The 25,744-nt window shown below is 44.5% G+C and overlaps 1 protein-coding gene across 1 annotated transcript; it reads right to left on the bottom strand.

The window, feature by feature from the left end:
- Positions 1-2,460: 2,460 nt before the first annotated feature.
- TGM1 (transglutaminase 1) lies at positions 2,461-24,691 on the bottom strand. Its single transcript, XM_020970062.2, has 15 exons — positions 24,559-24,691; positions 23,422-23,739; positions 22,683-22,871; positions 21,468-21,716; positions 20,587-20,705; positions 20,236-20,343; positions 19,655-19,829; positions 19,205-19,343; positions 18,695-18,798; positions 16,650-16,738; positions 14,752-14,905; positions 13,959-14,240; positions 13,009-13,169; positions 12,471-12,607; positions 2,461-7,197 (listed from the first exon to the last, which is right to left on the bottom strand). The coding sequence occupies exons 2-15, from the start codon at positions 23,732-23,734 to the stop codon at positions 6,972-6,974; spliced, it is 2,445 nt and encodes an 814-aa protein (XP_020825721.1). The 5' UTR covers positions 23,735-23,739; positions 24,559-24,691; the 3' UTR covers positions 2,461-6,971.
- Positions 24,692-25,744: the final 1,053 nt, after the last annotated feature.

The following is a 25,744-nucleotide window of genomic DNA, read 5'->3' as shown; positions in this document are numbered from 1 at the left end:
ACTCTCGGCAAGTTACTTAACCCCAATTGCCTCACCAAGAAAAAAGAAAAGAAAAGAAAAGAAATGACAAGCAGGATGATTTCAGAAAAACCTGGAAAGACTTATATGAACTGATGCATAGTGAAGTGAACAGAACCAGGAGAATGCTGTACACAGTAACAGCAATACTGTTTTGATGAATGACTTAGCTATTCTCAGCAATACAATGATCTGAGATAATCCCAAAAAGCTAATGATGAAGCATGCTATCTTCCTTCAGAGAAAGAACTGATATTGATTGAATATAGACTGAAGCATGCCATTTTTCACTTTAATTTTTTTTTATTTTTTTTCTTTTATTCAAGTCTTCTTGTACAAAATAACTAATATGGAAATTTTTTATTTTTATTTTTATTTCTTAGGCAATTGGGGTTAAGTGACTTGCCCAGGGTCACACAGCTAGTAAGTGTCATATGTTTGGTCTGAAGCCAGATTTGAACTCAGGTCCTCCTGACTTCAGGGCTGGTGCTCTATCCACTGTGCTACCTCGCTGGAAATATTTTACATAATTGCATGTGTATAACCTATATCTAATTGCTTACTGTCCAAGGGAGGGGCAAAGAGAGGGAGGGAGGGATAGAATTTGGAACTCAAAAATTTATTTTTATTTATTTTTATTTTTTTGGTGAGGCAGTTGGAATTAAGTGACTTGCCCATGGTCACACAGCTAGTAAGTGTCAAGCGTCTGAGGCCAAATTTGAACTCAGGTCCTCCTGACTCCAAGGCCAGAGCTATATCCACTGTGCCACCTAGCTGCCCTTGAACTCAAAACTTTAAATACAAATGTTTAAAAAAAATTTTTTTTTAAAAACCCAAACTACTACATGAGAAGGAAAGACCCCCTGTCACTACCTAAGTCCTAAAGAGAATAGTCCACATTAGCTGTCTCTACTTCCTCGTTATTGACTGACTTCTTGAAACCTTGCAATACGATGGAACTACATGGAAACTTTCATCTCTCTAAAAGGTTACCAATTGTTTCTTAACTACTAAATTTGATAATTGTTTTTCAGTGTTCATCCTCCTCGTTCTTTTCGTATGTAGCATTCAGCATTGCTGAGTCTCTTTCTTCTTTCTTTGCTTCCATGACACTGCTAGTTTCTGGTTTTCCTCCTACTTAACTGGCTGCTCTTTCTTTGCTTGATTGTCAGCCATCCCTTGTACTCAAAACATAGGCTATGTTCTGAGCTGCTTTTCTTCTTTCTCTGTATTCTTTCCCCTGATGACTTTGTCTGTTTCTGTGAATTCAATTATTATTATGTTCAATTATTATGTAGATGGCTTCCAAATCTATATATCCTACACTAGTTTTTCTCCAGAATGTCTGTCTCAACTTGCAAAGTGCTTGTTGGACCCTTTGTCTTATAGTTATCTCAGTCAACCTATCAAAAACAGAATTCATCATCTTCTCGCCTCAACCTGCCCTTCTTCTGATTTTCCCTGTTTCTATTGAGGGCAATTTGCAAATCTGAGTAATCCTCATTTCTTCCCTACCTCCATCCAATCAGTTCTTGAGCCTACTTCAATAACAACTCTCACACCTCTACCCTTCTTCCATTTACATAACCACCACTTTTGTTCCAGTCTTCATCATGCCTCTATTGGTGTTCCTGTTTCTATTCTCTTCTTCTTCCCAATCCATCCTCCATACAGCAGCTAAGACATAGAGTTGACCATATCATTCACATAGAAAAAAAATTCAGCATCTTCCTGTCTCCTCTGGGATAAAATACTGTAACAGTTGGCATAGGCTAGGTGTGCATTTGGTGGTGCTGCAAAAACATTAACAATCCACACCTGACTCTCTGCTTTTTTGCAACATATGAAAAAAACTGGCTGACAAATATGTAACCAGCAAGGGAGTGTAATATATAATTTAGCCACTAAGTGGCAATAACCTCAGGCTACTAGCCCAGTGACTTCCTTAGAGATTATTTATTGCACACGAACTAGTTTTCCCAAAGTCCTCAGTATCCCCTGGTTCACCAAGGGACACTCAGCCTAGAAATTCTTTGAGTATTTCCACTACCTGGAGCTCTCATTGCTTGTGGTACCTGCATGCAATAAAGCTGTAGAATCATGATATGGAATATATTCCAAAATAACTAAAAAAACAGTGTACATAAGTGAGAAGCAGAAATAATTCAGCTCAGTAAGTTAGTATTTCAGAAACCCAAAAACATAAACTATTTGGGGAAGAGCTCCCTATCTGACAAGAACTGTTGGAAAAACTGAAAACAACTTGGCAAAAACAAATGGTTTGGACCAGCATCCTATTCTATATGCCACAATAAGTTCCAAGTGAATATTCAACTTAAATATAAAATTTGGCCAGAAAATTTTAAAAAAGTTGGACAGTACTATATGGGGACATCTTTCACAATTATTGACTAAGCAGAGAAATCTTAACCAAATAAGGGATAAAGTAGATCACAAAAGATAAAATAATTTTAATTAAATGATATTGAAAAGCTTTTGCACAATCAAAATCAATGCAGCTAAGATAAGAAACTTATTGATTGGGAAATATTCATATCAAATATCTCTTTAAGATCTGATATATAAGAAATACAAGAAACTAACACAAATATATTGGCAGCTAGATTGCTCAGTGGTTAGAGTGCTAGGCCTGGAGTCAGGAAGACCTGAGTTCAAATCTGGCCTCAGACACTTACTAATTGTGTGACCTTGGGCAAGTCAGTTAACCTCTGTTTGCCTTAATCCAGTGGAGAAAGAAATGGCAAACCACTCCAGTATTTCCAGTATCTTTGCCAAGAAAACCCCAATGTACAGTATGGTTCATGGGGTCACAAAAAGTCAAACACAGCTAAATAACAGAACAACACAAACGTGTAAAACCAAGAGCCTTTCCCTAACAGATAAGTGGTCAGAAGATATGAATAAATAGTTCTCAAAAGAATTGCTAACTATTAGCAATCATACAAAAGATTGCCTCAAATCATTCACAATAAGAGAAATATCAATCAAAACAATTGTAAGGTTTCACATCATACCCAGAAAATTAACAAAAAAGAAAAAAAAGATGAGAATGTTTGGTGTTGGAGGAGGAAAATAAGTTCATCAATATACCACTGGAAGAACTATAAATCGTTCTAATTATTTGAAATTATGTCCCCAAAGTGACTAAAACATCCATACCTTTTTATACCCAGAAATCCCACTGCTAGGCATATGCCTCAAGAAGGTAAAACATAGAAAGGAAGGTCCCATAAAGACCAAAATATTCCTATTAATATGTTTTGTGGTAGCAAAAAACTATTAACAAAGTATCCAAGGATTAAGGAATAGCTAAGCAACTATGATACACGAATATAATAGCTTATTTCTTTATCGTAAGAAACAACAAACAAAAAATTCAGGGAAACATAGGAAGACTTACATGAACTGATCTAGAGCAAGGTAAGAAAGAACCAGGAAAACAATATATACAATGACTATAGCAATGTAAATGGAGGGAATAATAAAGCAAAACTGAATACTGTGTAAGTATGATAACCAAGTTTGGTCCTGGAAAAAAAAAGAGGAGACAAATGTACCTCCCTTTCTTCATTGCAGAGGTAAAGAACAAGGGTGTGAAATATTGTACATGTTGTCAAAGTTGTGTTGGTTAGTTTTCTTAAACTGGGTTCCCCCCCCCTTTCTTTTAATGTTTGTTACAAGGAATAGATCTTTGGGTAGGAGAGGGGGAAAGGATATAATAAGGAATGAATTTGATGTAAAAAACAAAAGGTAAAAGGCAACACATTAAAAAAAACTAATAAATAGTTGTGTGTGTGTGTGTGTGTGTGTGTAAAATCTCTTTAGTGCTAAGGCACAGTGCCTAACACATTGTAAATTATTAATAAATGATTGTTGACTGACTGACTTTAGAGCAAAGTTCTCAAATATGGGGCCCATGCCGCTTAATTGGGAAATATTTAAGAAAACAAACAAAAATACAATAGAACATAAATAACATTGATATGGTTTTCTAAATCAATATGTTGCCCAGTCCATATTTACAGATAAGTGGCCCCTGTTTCTATTTGAGTTTGACACCACTACTTTAGAACTCCCACCCTAAATTTGGGAAACCTCCCTTCAATCTGACCTCCCTAAATTTTATCTTATTTCACAAGTAATCCACATGGTAACAACATATATTTTTATTGGACAAAGAAAATGAATAAGGTTCTTGTAACAAGCTACTCCTTCATTCTGAGTATCTATGGTTGATCTTCCCAAGCATTTTCCAACATGGGAAAATATTCCCACTTTGCCTTTTCCTGTTTTCCTCTGGGAGCAAAAGGTTCAGGGGTAGCACACACACATACCCCTGATATCTGGTTTCGGGGATCAATCAACTGGTGCAAAGAAATATTGTGGGAAGAGTTTATGCCCTTTCCATGTTACCAATTGATTAAGGTTTTCAAAAGTGGGTAGATCAGGCACCCTAAATTCCATCTTGTCTCCAGACCGGACTCGTCCCAGCAGTGCTGACTCCTCAGAGTTTTTGTAGGGAGCTTACATCTCTGCTCTGGGCCTGGGTTTCAGCTCAATATAGCAGGTAGAGAGATGCTTGGCCCATTACTACGATGACAGCTACATCCCCAAATGTTGGTCTGGGTGCAGTGTCTGGTCACTCTTTGTGAATGTCCTATAGACAATCTAAACTCAACATTTCCCAAATTGAACTCATCTTTCCCTTAACCCTTCTCCCTCCTTTCTAGATTCCCTATTGTTGTCAAGAGACCATCATCCTTCTAGTCACCCAGGCTCACAATTGAATCGTCATCCTCAACTTCCCACTTTTTCTCACCCTCCTGTATACATTCTATTGCCAAGTCCTTTCAATTCTACCTTTGCAACATTTCTGATACAAACCCCTCTCTTCTCTAACACTGACTCACTGCCTCAAGCTTAGACTATTAAAATAGCTGCCTGATGGGTCCCTCTGCCTCAAGTCTCTCCCCACTCCAATTCATCTTCCAGTCAGCTATCAAATGATCTTTCTAAAACACAGGTCTGGCCATGTTACCCCTTATTCTATAAACTCCAGTGGCTCCATATTACTTCTAGGATCATGTAAAAAAATGCCAGATATGGCTTTTAAACCTCTTTACAAACTGGCCCCTTCCTATCTTTCCAGTCTTCTTACACCTTACTTCTCTCCGTGCACTCTGTGATTCAGTGACAGTGAATTCCTTGTCAGTCCCGATCTTCTCACAAGAGCCTTCATCTCCCAAATCCAGGCATTTTCACTGACTGTCCCCCCTGCCTGGAGTTCTCTCCCTCCTTTTCTCTGCCTCTTGGCTTCCTTCAAGTTTCAACTAAAATATCACCTTCTGCAAGAAGCCTTTTCTAGTCCCCCTTAATGCTAATGCTTCCTCTCTGTTATCTCCAATTTATACTGTATATACCTTGTTTATACATAGTTATTTGCATGGTGTCTCTCCCATTACACTGTGAGTTCCTTGAAGGTAGGCATACTTTTGTCTTTCTCTGAATCCTCAATGCTTAGCACAGTGCCTGGTGTGAAGTAGGCCATAGATAAATATGCTTGTTGGCTTGACTTGACTCAGAGGATCATACTTTTCCTTCACATTTTAGAAGAAACATTAGTGTGCCTCTAAACCTCTTGCCTCTTCAGAAGCAGCGTTGCATAGGGGGTAGGAAACTGAATTTAGAGTCTGGATGGACTGGGTTCTAATCCTACCTCAGGGTGTGACACTTTGTAGCTGTGTGACACTTAACCTCAGTATCCTCATCTGTAAAACAAAGGGGTTGTACTCAGTGACCTCTAAGGTTCCTTTCAACTATTAGCTTATAATCTGTGATCTTCCTACTTCATACCATCCTAGATCTTTCCCTGATAAAGGGATCCATTAGATGATGTAGAATTGGACATAGCATATAGCTAGTATTTCTACAAACACTGTTCGTTTGGTTGGTTGTTACAGGGAGAAAATCCCTTGATGACAAGATGAAGGCAGTGAATCAAATCAAATGGCCAGCCTGTCATCAAGCCCCCAAGGCTTGTCTGATCCCAACAGAAGCCCCTGGATTTAGACTTGTCCTGGGATTAAGTATATAGATGATTTTCTCATCAGGGTGGGGGGAAATGAAACAGATTTAAGAAAATCCCAGTCCTAAGGAACCTAAGCGGCCAGACTGATTCTGAAGCCTACATTTGGTTTGGTCTAGGAAGGCCCGCAATAGGATATAGTGGCAAAGGTGCCAGGCTCAGAGTCAGAAGATCTGGATTTGAACCCTGGTTCTTCCACTTCCTTACTATATGACCTTACATAAGTCTTTAAATCCCCCTAAACGTCAATTCCCTCATTGTTAAAATCAAGGGGTTGAACTAAATGATCTCTAAAGACCCTTCCAGTTCTAATATTCTCTGATTATTTTTTCTTCTTCTTTTTGGGTTTTTTTTTTTTGGCTAGGCAGTGGGGTTAAGTGACTTGCCCAAGGTCACACAGCTAGTAAGTCTTATGTGTCTGAGGCCTGATCTGAACTCAGGTCTTCCTGAATCCAGGGCCGGTGCTCTGTCCGCTGCACCACCTAGCTGCCCCGAATATTCTCTGATTTGACAAAATAGTCACTAGAATGCCTGGGATCTCAGAACCAGGGATACAAATGACTCTAAGTGTGGTATAGAGACCAAGAGGATTTTGATGAACCCATTCTCTTTAGATTGGCATGGGCAAACAGATGGGCAAAGCCAAGAGCTTCATTTAAAAAAAACAAAACAAAACAAAAACTATCTTTATTACCTTCAGTGCCATGCAATGTGTAAGAAAATTGGATCCCATCCCAGGCCTCCTGGGCCTTCCTTCCTTGGCTACAAAGTGTCCTCTTTGTACCAGCCCCCTGCTTCAGTGAAGCGTCCATGCTCCTATTGCTTCTGTCCCATTCCAATTTCAAGTTTAGGCTCCTCCTCGGGGCGCCATGGGGACATTCTCTCCAGAGTGACTGCTGCCCCGGCCATTGGAGGAGAAGCCCCCACCAGAAGCAGGGGCCACATCTACCTCGATGACTCCGTGTACCTGGGAGAGCTGAGGGCTGTCCAAGCTGGCGATGAGCTGCCGGCGACCTGCTCGCACGGGCACGAATGTTTGACGCAGTGTCACTGTTTCATTGCCCCCAATGTCTCTGTAGGGAAAGATTAGGGACAAGAGATTAGGCTTGAGAGAGCTACATTAGGGAACGGTAAAGCCAACCTTAAGGTCATAGGCACAACTTGAGGTAGGTCTTAACCAGCCAATTTTTCCAGGCTGAGGCCTGGACACCTGGATGTACCAGGAAATGACAAACACCTTGAGCCATTGACACTCTTTCTAGGTTAGGTCCAGATCAAAGAAGAGCTAGGAGCCTGAGGCCTTCAAAGGGGTGTCCTTGTCCTATATCCTCTCTTTTTCTGGTCCAGGTTCCTTTTCTTCCAGCTCTTTCTCTTCTCATCTCCTATCTCCTAATGCTTCTATATCTTCTCTATCATTCTACCACCTACCAATGCCTTCTCCCTAATGATTTTTCTTGATCAAACTTTCACCTTAAACCAAATCCTCCCTGCTGGGTGTGTTTATCTCATTTCTCCTCAAAGCCAGAGCCTTCTTGGAGAAACCTAGTCTCAACAGAGGTCATCTCCAAAGAGGCAAACATCACTTTGAGGGAAATAGGTCAATTCCAAAGCTCCTGGAGAACATCTTCTCTTTCTTTCTCTTTCTTGGGGGGGGGGGGTTAGGCAATGGGGTTAAGTGACTTGCTCAGGGTCACACAGCTAGTAAATGTTATGTGTCTGAGGCTGGATTTGAACTCAGGTCTTCTTGAATCCAGGGCCGCTGCTCTATCCACTGTGCCACCATGCTGTCCCTAGCATCTTCTCTTTCTAAAACTATTCTCTGCTGTAACTTGGGGAAATGACATTTGGCTTGGACATTGATGTAACAAGAGTTCCTTGAACATCTTTTGGGGCCTCAGTTTCCTGATTTACAAAGATAAGGGGACTGGACTAGACAGCCTTTAAGACCCTTTCTAGTGTTAACATTTTATGATGGAAGGATTCAGGGGACTGTTGACGTGTCCTATGAATTTAGATATTATGATACAAGACCCAAACTAAGAATGCATTTTATTTTAAAAGTTTGTACTTTCCCACAGAAGCAATGTTTTAAAGGCTAGTGAGGTGCCCAGACCAGTCCTTAAATGCTTTCCTAACCAATAATAACAACTCATATAGAGCTTTAAAGTTTTTACTATTGCTTAATTATATTGCTAGCATAATAGGATCATACTAGAAAGGGCCTTAGAGATAGATCACTGAGTCCGACCTTCTCATTTTAGAGATGAGATAACTTACGTGCAGAAAGAGGTTAAGTGATCCCCAAGGTTAGAGAAATAGCAAATAGCAGAGCTGAGATTTGAACCCAGAGCCTGTCATTCCCATGTTCTTTCCACTGTACCAGATAATCTCCATTGAAAACATGGTTTCTATGGGAACATGTGATTCATATTCCCACCATATTCCAACCTCCCCTCCCCAACATGATTTCCTTTGGATTCAACAGTGATTCCTCATGGTAGCTGTATCAGGGCTTTAAAAGGAAATAGGTATGTACATGCTCATTATAATTTATAATTCAGGAATTTCTAAACAGGGATCTGCCTTAGATTACATGATGTAGCTAAAATGATTGTGATTGTGATAACATGATACTGATTACTCAAACACATCAGAACTTATCCATCCAAAGGAATATTGTCTCTTCCAAGTAGCCCCTGGAAGGCCACACTCTTACTCCAATTATACTGCCATTACTTACAGACCTTTAGAGGCATGTCTTTCGAAATTACCGCCAGAGCTAGTTGGACTCACACAAGAAAGTTCATCTCAAAACTCTATTAGCCACACCTCCTTGTTGACCTAGAATGTCATTGCTCAACTTCCTCAACTGCCTTTATGTAGTAGACACGTCTCCAAATGACTTTTGACTATTTACCAAAGTCAAGTACACCCTCAAAGGTTGATGAGCTACCACTGTATGAGACATTTGCAAGTGCTTACTCCTAAAGGCAATTCCAAAAGAGGCATCCAAAAAATGTTTTGAGCAATGGTGGAATCATCGAAATAATTTTGCACTATCCTAAGATTAAAAGGGATAGTACTCATTTGGATGCTGCCATTTAAAAAAATAATCAGCTGTTACTTCTTCAAACAAAGGTTTGTATTATATTGTAAAGACAGTATAATATAGGTCCGTGCCATGTATTTTTATATGCAAATGAGAATTAGAGTAGGGTGTATGTTGGATTCTACTATTTCTGACTCAATAGCTTAGGGATGTCTTCTTACAAGCTTTATATTCTGTTGGGCACATAATCAGACACGGAAATTCCCAAGGGAGGTTGTGAGTACAGGGATGGGCTCCAGGTTAAACTCGTTCTGGGATGGCCAGGACAGGGGGTGGAAGGTGCAGTGGAAAAGGAAGAGAAGGAAAAAGAGAGGAGAGTTGAAAAAGTGAGATTATAGAGTCTATTTCTAGAATAGGAAGAAGAGATATTCCCCTTCCCCAACTATTATGACTAGGAGAAGGGACTGCCAAGAAGCAGGGAGATAAGTGAGATGACTGAGGGAAGGGTGAGCCCATCAGACCATCTGAGAGTCTAACTGGTCTCCCTGTGAGCTAAGTGATTTCACATTATAGTCCAAGTAGAGAGCAGAACCTCTGGAGCTAAACCACAGTAGCTCTAAGGATAGAGACAGGGTCCAGGGTCAGGGTGGGGATCACAAATGCTACAGCTATCTATACCTTGAGGATAGGAAACAGGACCATCTCTAACAACACAGAGAATAAGGATCAGAATTTTACTGTCCCCAGAATTCTTTCCTTCCCTTTCCTTATGACCTTCCTCGGTACTTCTCTCCAGAAAAAGGGATCTTGCTGTTCCTCAAGGGGGATTCTTAAGACATTTCCCTCCTCACCACTCTCTAACTAATGCACTTAGTTGTCATTGGCCAGCATACAACATTAACAGTGGATTTTCTCATCATGATGATGTAGTGGAAAGAGCAATGAACTTGGGGTCAAGACATATGGGTTAGAATCCTGGTTTCTGACATTTAATAACCATGTGGCCATGGAAGATATCACTTAATCTCTCTGAACCTTGATTTTCTGATCTATAAAATGGAGCTAATAGGATAATAGGATCTGCACTACCTACTTCACAGAGTCATTGTATGAAAAGCACTTTGAAAATCTTTAAAGTGCCATATATATGTGAGCTGTCATTATTTACTCTCTGTATTTATCCTATGAGCATTCTTTAGATCAAGCTCCCTATAAGGTGGTTATCTACAATAACCCACTAAAGAAACAACTGTGTCATTGTTCTATCTGGATATAGTACCTGTCTCAGAGTCATGAGAAGGTGAATACTGAATAAATACACTTGGGTAACTAAACAATAACAACTCACATTTGCATATAGTATTCTGTGGCATATAAATATTTTCTTGACAACCCCATGAAATAATAATGCTAATAATAGCTAGCATTCACATACGGCTTGAGGGTTCACAAAGCTCTCTACACATATTAATTCATTTGATCCTTACAGCAACCCTGTGAGATAGGTGCTGTTATCTTCATTTTACCCAAGAAGAAACTGAGGCTGAGAAAGGTAAGTGACTTGCTTAGGGTCACATAGTATCTGAGGCAGGATTTGAACTCAGGTCCTTCTGACTCCAACTCTGAGGCTGTGTCTACTGCACCACCTATTTTCTACCATGTAGGTGTGAGGATGATGAGATAATGTCCAACTCAAGCCCAGCCTCCTCCTCCAATGTTTTCATTACTACCATTATGGCTGACGTATCATTTTCCACACATTATGTCACACGATCCTCATTGCAACCCTTAAAAGAAGGTGCTGTTCATATTCCCATTTTACATATTTGGAAACCCACACTTAAGGAGGTTATTAGAGTCTGAAAAGGGATTCAAATCCAGATGTGTCTGACTTTAAGACCAACAAGCAATTCATATTATTGAGAAAAGTGACCAAAATATTTATATCCTTTGACCCAACAAGGCTAATACTAGGCATATACTGCAAGGAGACCAAAGATTGAAATGAAAGTATAATTTATACAAAAATATTCATAATAGCATTTTTCTGGATGGTAATAAAGAGGAAACAGCTAGATGGCTCAGTGGATAGGACTCTGGGCCTGGAGTCAGGAAGACCTGAGTTCAAATCTGCTCTCACATACTTATTAGTTGTGTGACCCTGGGCAAGTCACTTAACCTTTTTTTGTCTCAATACACTGGAGAAGGCAATGACAAACCACTGTAGTGTCTTTACCAAGAAAACCCCATAGAGAGCATGGTCCATGGGGTCATGAAGAGCCAGACACAAGTGAACAACTGAACGATAAAAACTGGAAACAAAATGAGTGTCCATCCCTTGGAGAACATCAGAAGAAACCATGGTCTATTAATGTAGGCATTATGGTATAATGGAATAATGGGCAATGCATCTGAAGGCAGAAGAACTGAGTTCAAATCTCCCCTTTGCGACTCACTATCCTGTATTATCTTTGGCAAATTGCTAAACTTCTCTGGACTTGATTTCCTTGCCTTTGGACTAGCATGCCCTCCGAGGCGTTGTGAGTTAAGATACTGGGAATCAGCAAACGTGACAACACCCCTTCCCTCCCACAACACCAGCCAGGATTGTTACAGTTGCTCTGCAGACCTGGGGAGAGTTCGGGTCAACTTTGCCACTGGGTGCATTGATCTGGGACCCAGCTGTGGGCCCTTTGGCACGAAAGATGGTTTTCAGGATGCCAGTGGGGGGCTTTAGACCCCCAAGAACTACCTTGCTCAGCATTTTTAACCTCTTTGCCAGTAGCTTTTATTTGCTTTTATTTTCCTAACCTCCACCTTGGGATCTGCTTCTGCCTGGGTGTTCTGGAAAGTGTTTTTAGTAAAAGGTTCCAACCCTCGGGCCCTGAGTGATAGAGTGCACCAGATGAGGAGCCACCAGGTCCCTTCCAGCTCTAAAGCTAAGCCTCTACACCAGCTCCATAAATCCTTCCAGCCCACGCTGAGCTCTCTTCTCTGAGTTCCTGCAATGCTTAAATATGCCACTAAGCTGGGGCCTATCTTGGATTTTTCTCTAATGGTTTAATGTTATTAAGTCTGGTCTCCCCAAGAAGATCTCAAGGAACAGCATGTCATGTCTATATTTCTCTGCACACATTAGGCATCAGCAAACACAAATTGAATGGCAAAGATGTCAAGCATAGCCAACCCCAAACAAAGCTGAGTTCCTTCCTGTGTTGTTTGAATGTCTCCCTACTTAATAAACCTGGAGTGAGGGCATGGGGGGGAGGAGAGTCAGAGCAAGGGGGTGAGACTCACCCAACATTGAGAACCTTGGGCCTCTGGAGTCCAGAGCCCTCCAGTCGGAAGACCACTTTGGTGAGAGTTACAGGCAGTGGGTTCCTGAAGATGATCTGTACCTCTGTCTCCTGGCCGACCACGGCTGCCCCCAGCACCTAAGACAGAGAAAAAAGAGAATGAGAACCTTCTGATTGGCATGTAGTGGCAGATTCTTTATCACCATCTGAGATACCCTTCCAGAGTTAGAGACCCTCAGCAATGACCCTACCTTCCTTAAGGATCTCATCACCCAAGGCTCTCCTAACAGCAGAGACAAAGGGATGCTACCAAGGGGCACCTCAATCAGGGCCATTCAGATGAGGTCTCTTTCAGCTCTAACCTAATGACTTTCGAGTCCAAACTTTCTTCCTTGGGCTGCTTGTTAGAATGCAGGCTAACACTCTTCTGGGTCTGAATCCTCCCACTCTATTCCTACTGTTCTCTATTGCCCCCAAACCTGTCTCTTCTGATCAGCTCCCCTTTCACCCCAGACAAGATTAGTTTCTTTTGCACGTACCGTGAGAGAGAGGTCAGGGGTTCGAAGGCGGAAGGTGTGTTGTTTGGCTAACACCTGCCCATTCTCTTTGACGTGCCCTGACACGTTCAGCAACATAGCTCCCTGATCCACCAGATGTGGCCGGTACTCTGAGTAGGCCACAGGCAGTGCCACACTCTCAGCTGGAGTGGGAGAAAGGAGAAGAGATATCACACAGAGCACCTGCATCCCTTCCTCTGGTTCTGCCCACCCTGCTCTCTTTGAGTTTTCTCCTATAGGATGCCTGATAGGCATATGGGCTGGCCAAAAGGAGATACATAGCAATAATCAAGCACTCAAACATTCACCAGGCAATATGCTAGATGCTGGTGATACAGAGACAAAAATGAAACAATTCCTGCCCTCAAGGAACTTATAGTCTATCGGGGAAGACAAAATGCACACATATAATAATATATAAAATACATACAGGATAAATACAAGGTCATTTTTACAGTGGAAACACTTGTAGCTGGAGGTGGGTGAGGATCAGAAAAGGCCTCATGTAGAAGGTGGCACTTGAAGTAAACCAGAAAGAAGAAAAATGTGTTCTAGGCGTGGGGATAGCTTGTAAAAGACGCAGAGATTGGAGATGGAGGAGAAGGCCAGTTTGGCTGGAAACTTTGGTCCGTGAAGGTAAGTGATATATATTTAAGATGGAAAGGTAGACTTGAGCCTGGTTGTAAAAGGCTCTAAGTGCCAAACAGAGAAATTTGTATTTGATCCTGGAGGTAATAAGAGAGCCATTGAGGTATATTAAGCAGGGCAGTGACATGGTCAGACTTGTGCTTTAGGAGAATCACTTTGTTAACCATGACTTGAGATAGATATATGGTCCAACCAACAGCTGACAAGGGTGGGACACCCATGAATAGAGAGACTATACCAAGAGGGCCATGAGTAGCAAAGGCTAGAGAAGAGGAAGGACTTACAGCTTCCAGGGGACAGCGCCACCTCCTTCTTGCTGTCTTTGAACACAGGTCCAGTGACACCAGTGTAGAAAGTGACAGAGAGGTAGAGGTGTAATTTTACAGTACGCTGACTCCTTCCACGGTTGGTCAGCACCACATTGACTACTAGGTCTTGTCCCATCACTGCATCCTGTGTTTCCACCTGTACCGACACATCCTCAGCTGAGTCCCGTGTTGCGTATACGTTGGGTTTGCTACCATGGGCTGCTGCTGTCTCTACTGCCTTCCTCTCTGCGTCAGACCCTGGTGACCAGCAGGAGAGGGTACAAATAAAAAAAGATGGTGTCAGGGAGGCCCTGGTGACAAGGAAAAGCCAGGAAAAAGAATCCTCCATCCCAGGGATGACTATTGAAATATCATATCTTCTTCAAGATCCAACTCAAAAGCTATCCCACCAAGCCTTCCCTGATTATTCCCAGCCAGAAGAAACCTCTCCCTCATCTGAATTTCCAAGGCACTTTGTACCCCACATGTACTCATCGTATTTGATTTTATATTATTTGAGTGTATGTTTTATCTCTTCTACTTCTAGTTCTGGGAAGCCAAAGATTATGTCTTATTTATCTTTATATCTCCCCTAGGCCTAGTAGGGCCTTGTACATAATAGATGCCCAACAAACATATACTGAATACTCAGAGTTGCGGAAACCACCCAGTGGGACCTTAGACATAGAGTATAGAGCCACAGAGTCAGGGAAGTGGCCAAAAGGGTGGCCGCAAAGAGAAAGGATTTCCCAGGACCCAGAGCAGGTACCTTCAGGGTGTTTATAGATGTGAGTAACATCCTCCCTCATGTTGGAGCCAATGGCTTTGGTGCAGATGAGGGTCCCAATTGCCTTCTCCTCCACATAGACAATCTTGAAGCTGCCATCATCCTGCCGTTGCCAATAGACTTTGTCACTGTTCACCTGTGAATAGAGAAGGAGGTAAGGAGAATAGAGAAGCAAGTAGTGAGTAAGACCTACGATTCTGTGGAGAACACACCTACATCTTCACAATTTGGTTCCAACCTGTCTTTCCAACCTCATTCCCCAATGGCTACTCCTTTTAAGGTATTGTGTTCCAACCAAATTGGACTACTAGTTCTTCTACTAATCTTGTCTTACATGCATTTGTATGGGCTGTCTTCCATGTCTGGGATGCACTCTTTCCACAACTCTACCTGTTGAAATCCTTTTCTTCCTTAAAAGACCGCTAGGTTTATGAGGGCAGCTAGGTGGTCCAGTGGAGTCAGGAAGACTCATCTTCATAGTTCAAATCCAGCCTCACACACTTACTAACAGTGTGACCCTGGGCAAGTCACTTAACCCTATCTGCCTTAGTTCCTCTTCTGTAAAATGAACTGGAAAAGGAAATGGCAAACCACTCCAGTATCTTTGCTGAGAAAACCCTAAATGGAGTTACAAAGAGTTGGACATGGCTGAGATGACTGAACAACAGCAGCTCTCAAGTAAGCCTTCCCTGAACCCTGCCAATCTAAGAGTAATTTCTCCCTCCTATTTTTTATATCTCTTTGTCCCAACATCCTATATCTTCTATCCCTTATAATCTAGACCATTCCTTTTCCTTTACCCTTACAGTCTTCTTTGTATAATGCTTATTTGTGTAACTATCTTTTTTTTTTTGGGGGGGTCTGGAACTATGACTTCATTGATGTAGGAAGTGCCATTGAGGAAATTTCCTCTACCAATAAGATTGGCAATGGCCCTATGGCTTATAGTCTTAGAGAGCTGCCCAGCATATCAAGATGATAAGTGACTAGTGCAGGGTTGTACGGCCAGTATGGGTCACAATCAGGACTTGAACCCAGGCCTTTTTTTTTTAATTTTTGTATCCCCAGAACCTAGTAGGTGTCTAATTTGTTGTTTGTTGAATTTGGGATTTGGGCCAACCCAATCAGACACGTAACAAAGGAGAGCCATTGGACCATGTGCTTTGATGCTGCGGGATGATGGGACAGGTTTCAGTCTCTTGCTAAAGGATATACATAATCAGAACCTTCTGATTGGTCCCTCCCTTGTCATAGAAGTCTGGCCAGTGGACTGTAAGCCCACTCTGTGTATATTTTAGAGAGATGATTTCCATCTCAGGATCACTGTTTGGTCACCTATGCTCAGGTAAAAGACTTGATATCCACTTTCAGACTCATCTGGCTGAGCACATTCTCCAGCTGCCATATGTGAGCAATTACCATAACTACCCAAGAGGAGGAAGCCTTTCCCATCCTCTCAAAGGAAGTCCAAGAGAGAGTTGTCTGCTACCCAAGCCATACATTCATAAGAGAGGAAGAAGAAAGCAAGAATAGAAATTGTTTCGCCCTTTATCATCTCCTTAGTGGGCAGCTCTTTCCCCATGGTGGCCAACCCTCCGATGCAATGCCTCATCACAGGGTTGGGGGGAGGCACACAGGGCCCAAGCAGAAGCTTCTACTTGTTCACGTCCTTCAGCAGAGGCTGACCCCTATGTCTCATTCCCCCATAGATCCATAACCCATAACTCATGCTTCAATGGGATCACTTCTGTTATACAGGATAGAGTCACAGATGCCATAGAGAATGGGTAGGGTACATTTCAACACAATTCGATACTAAGGGAAAAAGATCATGGGCATAGCATATAAATAAATGCATCTGTTCCATGAAGTTCTTTTACCTCAGCAAAGATGAAGGGTGTATCATACTTCATATAGACCAGGCCATTCTTAATAGACTCCACTGAGCAGGGACCACAACAGAAGATGCCTAGAGAATCAGGGAATACTGGTCAGGGGCTTTGTTCTCTGGGTTTGAGCACAGGAGTATACTCGTAAATGTGTAACAACTGGCTCTCCGAGAAAAAAAGTAAACACACAATACACACTATTAAGCTTAGTTTACATTATTAATATTTTCTCTATCACTTTCTTAAATCTAAACAACCAATAAAACAATAAATCAAGCCGTGATTTGTAGCATTTGCTTGATTTCCAAGGTGTAAATGCTTATGCTAAAAATTTAACAACCAGCTCTCATGGCCAATGCAAGCTGGCTCCAACATACCCCTGGCTGAGCAGTAGCATTTTGGCTTCATCTCTGGCGTAGACTGTGACTATGGCTTAGCCACAATCACTGAAGGAGCTCTCAGAAATCTCAGGGTAGCAAGTAATAATAATGATATTATTATAAGGGGCATTATTAGGGGTAGTATCATACCCCATTTACAGATGAGGAAACTGGGGCTTGGAGAGATTGACTAACTTGTCCACAGTCACATATGTTATATTAAGATCACAGAGTAAGAGCTAAAAGGTACTTTAGAAATCCTCTAGTCTGACAATCTGTCACATATTTACTCAATCATTCCACCGTCCTCCCTCCCAGCCCCACAGTCTTAGGATAGAGGACGTTTTTATCAGTTTTCTACCAACAAATTCAGAATTCCCAAAAAATAATAAGGCATGGGGTCCCACCCAAACAAAACACTGGAAAAAAAAAGCCAGAAAAGAGCTGATTGTATGTTTTTGAGAATATGTATGGTACTCTGTTTTCCCATGGATTTTCCTACGGTTTCCTCTGTTGTGATTATGTGGTTTAAGAGGAGTCTCCCACTGGAAGGAACAGATAATAACTAGTCATTTGCATATTCAAATCGGATTGGTTGAAATTGTACCCTCTGCTTTACAAGGTTCAGATACTCTCTGGCCACCAGAACCATGACATTATTTCTCCAAACAGAATAACCAATCAGCGTTTCAGCAGGAAAGAACAAAAAGTTCCTGCAGCAGAGATATACGGCTGGCTGTACCTCCACAAAATCAAAAAAGTTTGGGGGCCAAAGGGACCCTGGAGATCATTTGGTCTCTCCTCATTTTGTGGATGAGCAAACAGAAGTAAATTTCCCATGGCTGCACAAGACTCCAAACTAAGTCTCTTGGTTCTTATTCTGCTGAAATCCAGGTTGCCTGAAGGAATGGAGGTGGGTTGACAAATGAGCACCCAGAAATGGGGTTGTTTAAAGGATACTGAGAGGAATAATACACAAGCTGGAGAGAATAATGGGGGAAAGAAGAGTGAGGAGCAGAGATGATATGGAAAGATAATCCCTAGAAGGAAGAATTAGGAATTATGGGTGGACATTGCAAAGAGACAAATTTAGGAAGCTTTTCTCGACATTAAGTGTAATAATTACAGATACTAAAAAGTTGAATAGGCTGCTTTGGGAAGTAGTGCATTTGCCTTCCCAAGGAGGTCTTTAAACAAAGGCTGAGTGACTATATCTTGGTTTAATCTTAGTAAAAATTCTTTGTCAGAATGGATTGGACTAGGGGCAGCTAGCTGGTACAGTGGATATAGCACCGGCCCTGGAGTTAGAAGGGTCAAGTTCAGATCTGGCCTCAGACACATAACACTCACTAGCTGTGTGACCCTGGGCAAGTCACATAACCTCAACTGCCACACCCAAAAAATAAAGATAGAAAGAATAGGATTGGACCAGATGGGTTGTCTTAGCAAGATGGAGGTCCCTTCTGAAATTCATGGTGAATTACAAGGTGGGAAGAGGAAGGAAGGAAAAGTTCCTCAAGATCTGAAGGACATAGGATCAGTGAACAAAAAGGACTGGAAGAGGGTAGAGCTGGATGGTGGGCAGGAGAATCCTCTTGGCAGGAGGTGGGAGTAAGTGGGCAGAGGAGAAGAAATGTGGAGTGGGTGCTCCCTTACCACTGCTGGTTTCCTGGGGGGTGGCATCCACCACCTGCCAGCCATCAAAGCCTGAGGGCAAGTCTGGCCGTTTCATCCAACAGTCGTTCCAGACGTGAAAGTTCCTGGGACACAGATGGAGGAGCCATCTTGAATATTCACCCTTCACTAATTCTACCCTTCTTTCCACCCACCAGCTCCACACTTTTGGCATGGTTCCACAAGCACTCCAAGGCAGGGGTAGAAAAGGAGCAGGCATAGGGCAGCTAGGCGGTGCAGTGGATAGGGCACTGGCCCTGGATTCAGGAGGACCTGAGTTTAAATCCTGGCCTCAGACACATAACACTTACTAGATGTGTGACCCTGGGCAAGTCACTTAACCCCATTGCCTAGCAAAAAAAAAAAAGAAAAAGAAAAAGAAAAAGAAAAAAAAGAAGAAAAGGAGCAGGTAGGGCTTTCAGACCACACCCTTTGTCACCCCATTCAGATGCCTGTGTCCTTCCCTGATCCCCACATCCCCTCCCCTCTCACCAGACAGAATCGTGGTTCAAATGTTCCAGGGGTTTCATGTTCTCATCAAAATAAATGTCCATGGTGAGCGAGGTGTCAGTGTCGTGAGCTGAGTTATAGTTGGTGACAGTCCTGGTGGCAATACCGAGGCATCGGAGAACTTTGAAAGAGAAAAGAATCAGAGAATCAGGGGGCAGGGGGTGGGGTAGGGGGAGCACCAGGGGTCAGGCCACCTGCCTGCTTCAGCTCCCTGCCCTTCCCTCCTTCCTACCCCCCACTTCCCTTATTAAGGCTAATTACTAATAATTAATGCCAACCTGCCACCCCCGCCTAAGCCCTGCCCTGTGCCACAGGTGTTCTGGAGTCATGGGGTTAAGGGGAATCTAGGGTGGGGATACAAGGTATCCCTGGAGCTGAGAAATTGGGGGTCATGGCCTCCTATGGGGTCAGAGTTAGTCTTTCCTCCATTACCTGTGGTGGTGACACCAGCAAAAACCCAGCACTGGCCATAGGGGACAGAGTAGCCCGTTCGAAGGTAACTCAGAAGAATCTCCACACTGCCCACCCAAGCTGAGGGGTTAGTGCCTCTGGAGTAATCTCCAGACCAGTTTCCAATCAACACCCCATTGTCATCTAGAGAGTTCACCTAAGGGGAAAGGGTGGAGGTTGAGGGCTGCCCACTCTGCATCCTCTCCTCTCAGAGTACACACATAGTGGTCTCTCCCTCTTCTGGCCCCTTAGGTTATTCTCTCTCCCTCCCCTCCAAGGTTCGGTTGCCTCTCCACCCTTTCCCACCCAAGTTTTGACATAGGAATGTAATTCTTGGGTGTGCCAAGTTTTGGGTTTGGCCACACATTCCAGAGGAGTCGGGACAGGAGCCAGCATGGGTGTGTGTGGGGGGGTACACCAGGAGGCTGGGGGCAGAGAGGTTTCTTTATTATAGTTTCTTTACCCAAAGAAGGCATTAGGTTGGAGAAATAGGAAAGGGAACAGATATACAAGTGGGAAGCAGGAGGGAATGTGGCACATGATGGGGGGCATGGAGGACGTACCATGGCAGAAATGACACGGGAGACACTCACAGGGTCCCCCCGCCCTGCATATGGCATTCCCCGCCGGTCCAGAATGTAGAGACAGGCATCCAGTACACCATGGTCAAACTAGGAGGACAGAATAGCAGCCATAATTACCTCAGAGATTTGTCCCTATCTGAGACTCTCACCCTTGCCAAAATCCCCTGACTCAGGCTCTCTCCTCCCATTCTTTTTGTAATACCACTCACCTCCTCACCTTTCTCCCCTTCCCCATTCTTCTTTCCCTCAGATGTCCTCCCTCTCAGTCATCTCCCCCTGCCCCAGCCCTCCCCTCACATTCCTGTCTTATTCTTTTTCTTTGCCCCATACTTGGCCATAATTCCAGGTACGCTCCCCAATCTGTGCCTCTGTGCCATAGTAAATTCGACCAGACTCATTGAGCACATACTCTTGACGCCAGTCTTCATGGTCCACATATACAGGATCATCTGTCAGCCCCCAGGATAAACATATAGACCAGTTAAAGGCATAGCCTGGGTCATCTAACCCTGCTGCTCTCCAGCCTTCCCTGAATATTCCGCTTTCCCACCTGAGGCCAGGCCTGTGGGGTTTACAGTTGAGCTATAGGGTTTGGGTGGAAGTCATGGGGCAAATCTTCTTCCTCTGGGAAAGAGCAGTTTAAAAAAGCCATGCCATGGTGGTGGTGGACAGAACAGCCCAATCTCAATCTAAATATCAAGGGGGAAAAGGGATGTGGATGGTGGCAGCAGGAGAGCTGCCCCCATTGAGCCATTATAGCCTGCTTCTGGCTCAGGGTCTCCTTTGGACAATCAGACTTTTCCCTCTACCACTGGTCTAAGGCAGTGGAAAGCCAGGGGGTGAAAGACGTGGAGAAGTGGGAAGAGATTTTAGTGAAATGGAAAGAACACTAGATTTGGAGCCTGATGACAAGTTCAAATTCTGAATCTGCTATTTTTTAGCTGTGTGACCTTGGGTGAGTCACCTCTTTGGGCCTGAGTTTCCTCATATATAAAATAAAGAGGTTTGATGAGAGGCTCTATGAAGTGTTTTCCTATTTAGATTTTATAAGATCCTAAAATTCATAAGACCTCTGCCTAGTGGTATGGAATCATGGAAATTTGCCCAATTTGACTTGTAGTGGTCATTCTGTTCTGTCCTCTTACCTTCTCTCCTAATAACTCACTTTGCCTTCCTGCCCAGCTGTCCCAACCTTTACCCCACAGGCTCACCAGGACACCATGGATTGAAGAGGATGTAGATCTCATTTTGGGGATCAAAAGGCATCTGGAACTCTCCTGCATCAGTTCGTGTCCTCACAGTGAAGCGGAACTTGCCCACGATGGCATTGGAGGAAACATGGACCTTTAGGTCCACATGCTGCCCATCTGACTTGATCACCTGGGCCTTCCAGCCCCCACTGCCTCCCTTGCCCACAGGGATGATCACATGTGTACCCTTGCCTATTTCAGGGTTTGTACCTAGTAGGAGCAAATGAAGAGAAAGAATTAAGGAGATGAGACCAATGGGGCAAAGATCTCAAATGGGATAGAATCCCTGGGGGATCTTAATCCCCACCCAGCTTTGTTTTGGCAACATTAGTCAATGACTCTATCAGCTCCCATCTCCTGTACTGGGGCAAAGCCCCCATTCAGCACCCCAATCCTGAGCCAGAGTGGGGGAAAGAAAAGCCTCCAAGGCCACTGCTTGCCTAGCCTCCCTGCTACCTTCCCCAGGGCTGGCACAGCACAGCTGCCTACACTGAAACCAGAGCATATCCAGACCCGGGCCTGAGGTGTACATGTACCCAAGAGACCTCTCACAGAGGAGGAAGGGCCAGCCCAGACCCTAAGCCCTAACCTCCTCCGTTCCCCAGGGTTCCAGCAGAATCCAGGGCATCCAGGAGGGGGCCCAGGAAATTAGAGGCCGAGGTGGGCAAGGTTAGGCTCTAATCAGAGGGTACGAGGAGTCTCCCGCCCCCAGCAGCTGCATAATCACTGGCCTTGGCAGCCAAAGAGCAAAGCAGCAATGGAGCCACCCAGCCTCAGGCCAGAGGGGACAGAGACACTGAGACATGTAGAGTCACAGGGAGATTCAGAGAGACACCCACATGCTCAGTGGGAAAAAAAAGTCCAGTAAGAGAAACAGAAAAAGACACATCTATCATCCACCTATTTGAATGGGACAGACACGTGGCCGTTAGGAGAGAGAATCTTGAGAAAGAAACAGACATAGAGAGAATCTCATGTATATACATGTATGTACACAGACATATGTTGACATGCCAACATAGGCAGAAATGTGCACAAACACCTACCACATCAGTGCAGAGAGCACAGGAAAGATGGAGAGAATGCTATCATTGGTCCTAATGGTAGAGGAGAACACAGTTGGAAGACTAGCTGTGGTCTCCCCCTTTCTCTCTGTCCCTGCCCCTCTGCACTGACCGATAAGCAGCTCGATGGCCATCCGGTCTGAAGATGAGTAGGGCCGGGACAGGCTGACAGTGAGGTAGAAATGCTGTCCTCGGCGAATAATCAGGCTATCATATTCATACTCCTCTGTGTGGTGTTCCCGCCGGTTCTGATCAGAGCGCCTACTCATCAGATCCACCCCAGTCACCACCAGCATGCCATCTGGGGGGGGGGGCATAGTTGGTTATAGTCCAGGACCCCCATACCAGCCCAGACCAAAGAACCCCGGGCCCCTGAGGCAGCTAGGTGATGCAGTAGAGTGTTGACCCTAGAGTCAAGAAGACGAGTTCAAATCCAGCCTCAGACGCTTACTTAGCTGTGTGACCCTGGGCAGGTCACTTAACCTCTCTCTGCTTCAGTTTCCCCAACTGTAAAATGGGGATAATAACAGCATCTACCTCACAATGAGATAATAATTGTGAAGTGCTTAGCACCACGCCTGGCACACAGTTGCTGCTTGATAAATGCTTATTCTGTTCCGTTTCCCTGCTCAGCTCAAGGAATCCAGAATCCCTCATCTAGCCCTTTAGTGGACCCCAACAGTCCCAGAGTGGCAGGTCCATCCTTAAGAGGACCTGAATGGCTAAGGGCAAAGGGCAAACCCATCCTTTCACACTCCCCACATTAATCAAGACCCAAGAACCCCTTCACTTAGGGTCAGGGATCCCTGAGGATTCCCCTCCTTGAACGAGAGAAATCTTTAAAGGCTCACCTCGGATGACACCATCGCCTGCTCCATTGACCCCACTGCCTCTGGAGCCAGGACGACCGGAGCCCCGAGATCCTGAACCTCGGGAGCCAGGGCGACCAGAGCCCCGAGATCCTGAACCTCGGGGGCCTGCAGGCTCTGGGCCCCAGTCATCATCAGCTCCTCGGCAGGAACAGCAGCTGCAACATCGGGCCCAGAAAGAGCGACCTGACCCTCGAGAGCGGGTATCTGGTTCTGGCTCAGGAGAAGGTGTGACGCTGGGCTGCCAGGAGCTCCCACCCCATCGCCCTACATCTGAGCGTGTCCCGTCAGTCATAGTTGCTGCCAAGAAGCAGTGATAAGCTATGGTAAGTTAGACTCGGGCATCTTCTAATCAGATCTCCCCAAGGACCCTAACTCTAACTGGATTTACCCTAGCATTACCAGCTCCCCCCCCACCAGATCTACCTAGGGATCACTTTCTGATATCCAAGCTTCTTCAGGTACCCTATCTGATATCCAGACCCACCTGGGGTCCTGGAACTTCCCTCTCACCCAGATACACCCAGAGACCCCTATATTCAATAATTTCCTTCCTGGTCTAAAAAACACTCCAACTCCACTTGGGCCCCTGAAGGGCAAACCCATTCTGAGGAGCTCCCTTTCTTAATCAGCCTGCCTATTCTTCTCTACTGCATCACCAGACAATGCATAAGATTTATCTTATCTCTAAGACAGTTCTTAAGACACCTCCCCACTCCACCCACACCCATCCCCCACCTCCTTCCCAAGGAGGCAAGGGTGGCTGTGGTCGTTTGGGAGAAGAGTTGTTCAGGATAGAACATCAATCTTTCTTTCCTACCTAATTTTAAACAAGCTGTCTGGACTACCAGGAGGTTACGGTCTGGTGGATTGCACGGGGTGCAAAAGGGGAGAGGAGCTGGGGCTGGAATGCAGCAGGTGCAGCGGAGAGGAGGGGGCAATAGATAAGAGAAGAAGATACTATCTGGGCTCTGGGGCAAGCCGCAGGCTCTGGAGATTATGGAAAAAGCTTTAGGACCTCAGTTGAGGAACCGGCAAAAACTCCCTCCAGTCTCGAAGCCTGAGTCTGACAAGGATGAATCGCCCTAGAGACTACAGGGCTCCATCCCTCCCTCTCACCTGGCGGTGGCGGCAGCAGCAGCAGCAGCAGCGCTAACGCTGAGTCCCAGGCACGGGACCAGACTGTAGGTAGGACCGACCGACGGGACGGACAGCTCAGGTTTAAAGCTTGGGGCGGGGTGGCCGGTGGTGGTTGGAGACAAGGGGCGGGGCTGGGCTGCTGGGAAGAGGAAACGAAGATTGCCCCATACTGGGGGAGTGATGCAGGGTGCCTATGAGGGGAAGGAGGAAGGGGCACGGGGGCAGGGCGGCCCTCACCCCCAGCTTTCCCCTTTCTGGGAAATACAAACCCTAAGGCAGTGTCCTGGGATGTGGAGGGTGTGGGGTCCGAGTTGGGAGGGGGGAGTTAGAAGAGAGGAATCAAAGCCCAACAAAGATCGTGCTATTCTCAAGTGCCTGAGTTCTCCCCTTTCGGAGAACTCTTGCGTCTTGTCAAGGGATCCTAGGACCTTCGCTCGCTTCCGCTCCCAGATAAGACAATACTAGTGAGCCATTTAGTATGGGTATTGAACCGTAATTCTTCCACCCTGAAGAGGATTTCCCAGTCCGGGATGGGGGAAGTAGCGTACCTCATTAATCTGTCCTCCTCACCCCAGTACTCCCCTGATTCCTTACACTCACCCCAAACCCCTTTCCTCATTCTCTGAATCCCGGCATATCAGAGTATTAAGGCAGAAACCAAACCAGATGTGGGGGTCACTAGCAACAGTGGCCCGGTTCAACCCTTTGAGGGTGCATAGAGGCTCCTATTTGGAACACGGCGGGAACGATATGTGTGAACTCCTAAAGCTCTTGAGGGAGGGGAATGTGAATTTGAGCACAGAACCCCTCACACATGTAATCAAGTAGTGAGTTGTTATTCTTCCACTTTTCTGAACAATATTTGCAACCCTGGTAGGCCATGTCCCCTACCTCCTTTAATAACCTTAGGCTCCTCCTTTCTCCCTGTATCTCCTTTCATCTATCCTGGGGACTTTCAACTAAGAATAAGAAAAATGAGGGACTGAGGCAAGAAAGACTGGAGATGGGGTTTCACTGGAAAGGACCACGTTGACAGAAGACACCCGGGGTGGAGCTTCCATTGCCCTACGTCTGAGGGAGTCCTGAGTGTGCCGGCTGGTGACATCATAGACCTAACGCTCAGACTGGCTCCACCGGCTATACTTCTGCCTTGCCCTGTTCCACC

The sequence above is a fragment of the Phascolarctos cinereus genome, unplaced genomic scaffold, assembly GCF_003287225.1.
Source record: "Phascolarctos cinereus isolate Bilbo 61053 unplaced genomic scaffold, phaCin_HiC Scaffold_3;HRSCAF=262, whole genome shotgun sequence".
Taxonomy (NCBI): domain Eukaryota; kingdom Metazoa; phylum Chordata; class Mammalia; order Diprotodontia; family Phascolarctidae; genus Phascolarctos; species Phascolarctos cinereus.
This window is presented reverse-complemented; position numbering and strand designations above follow the sequence as displayed.

Coding starts and splice junctions, on each gene's coding strand:
- TGM1 (XM_020970062.2), bottom strand. CDS start 23,734: ATGACTGACGGGACACGCTCAGATGTAGGGCGATGGGGTGGGAGCTCC. Junction 13,170..13,958: donor GGCGCTGTCCCCTGGAAGCT/GTAAGTCCTTCC, acceptor CTCCCACTCCAG/CTGAGAGTGTGGCACTGCCT. Junction 7,198..12,470: donor CCCAAGGTTCTCAATGTTGG/GTGAGTCTCACC, acceptor CTTTCCCTACAG/AGACATTGGGGGCAATGAAA.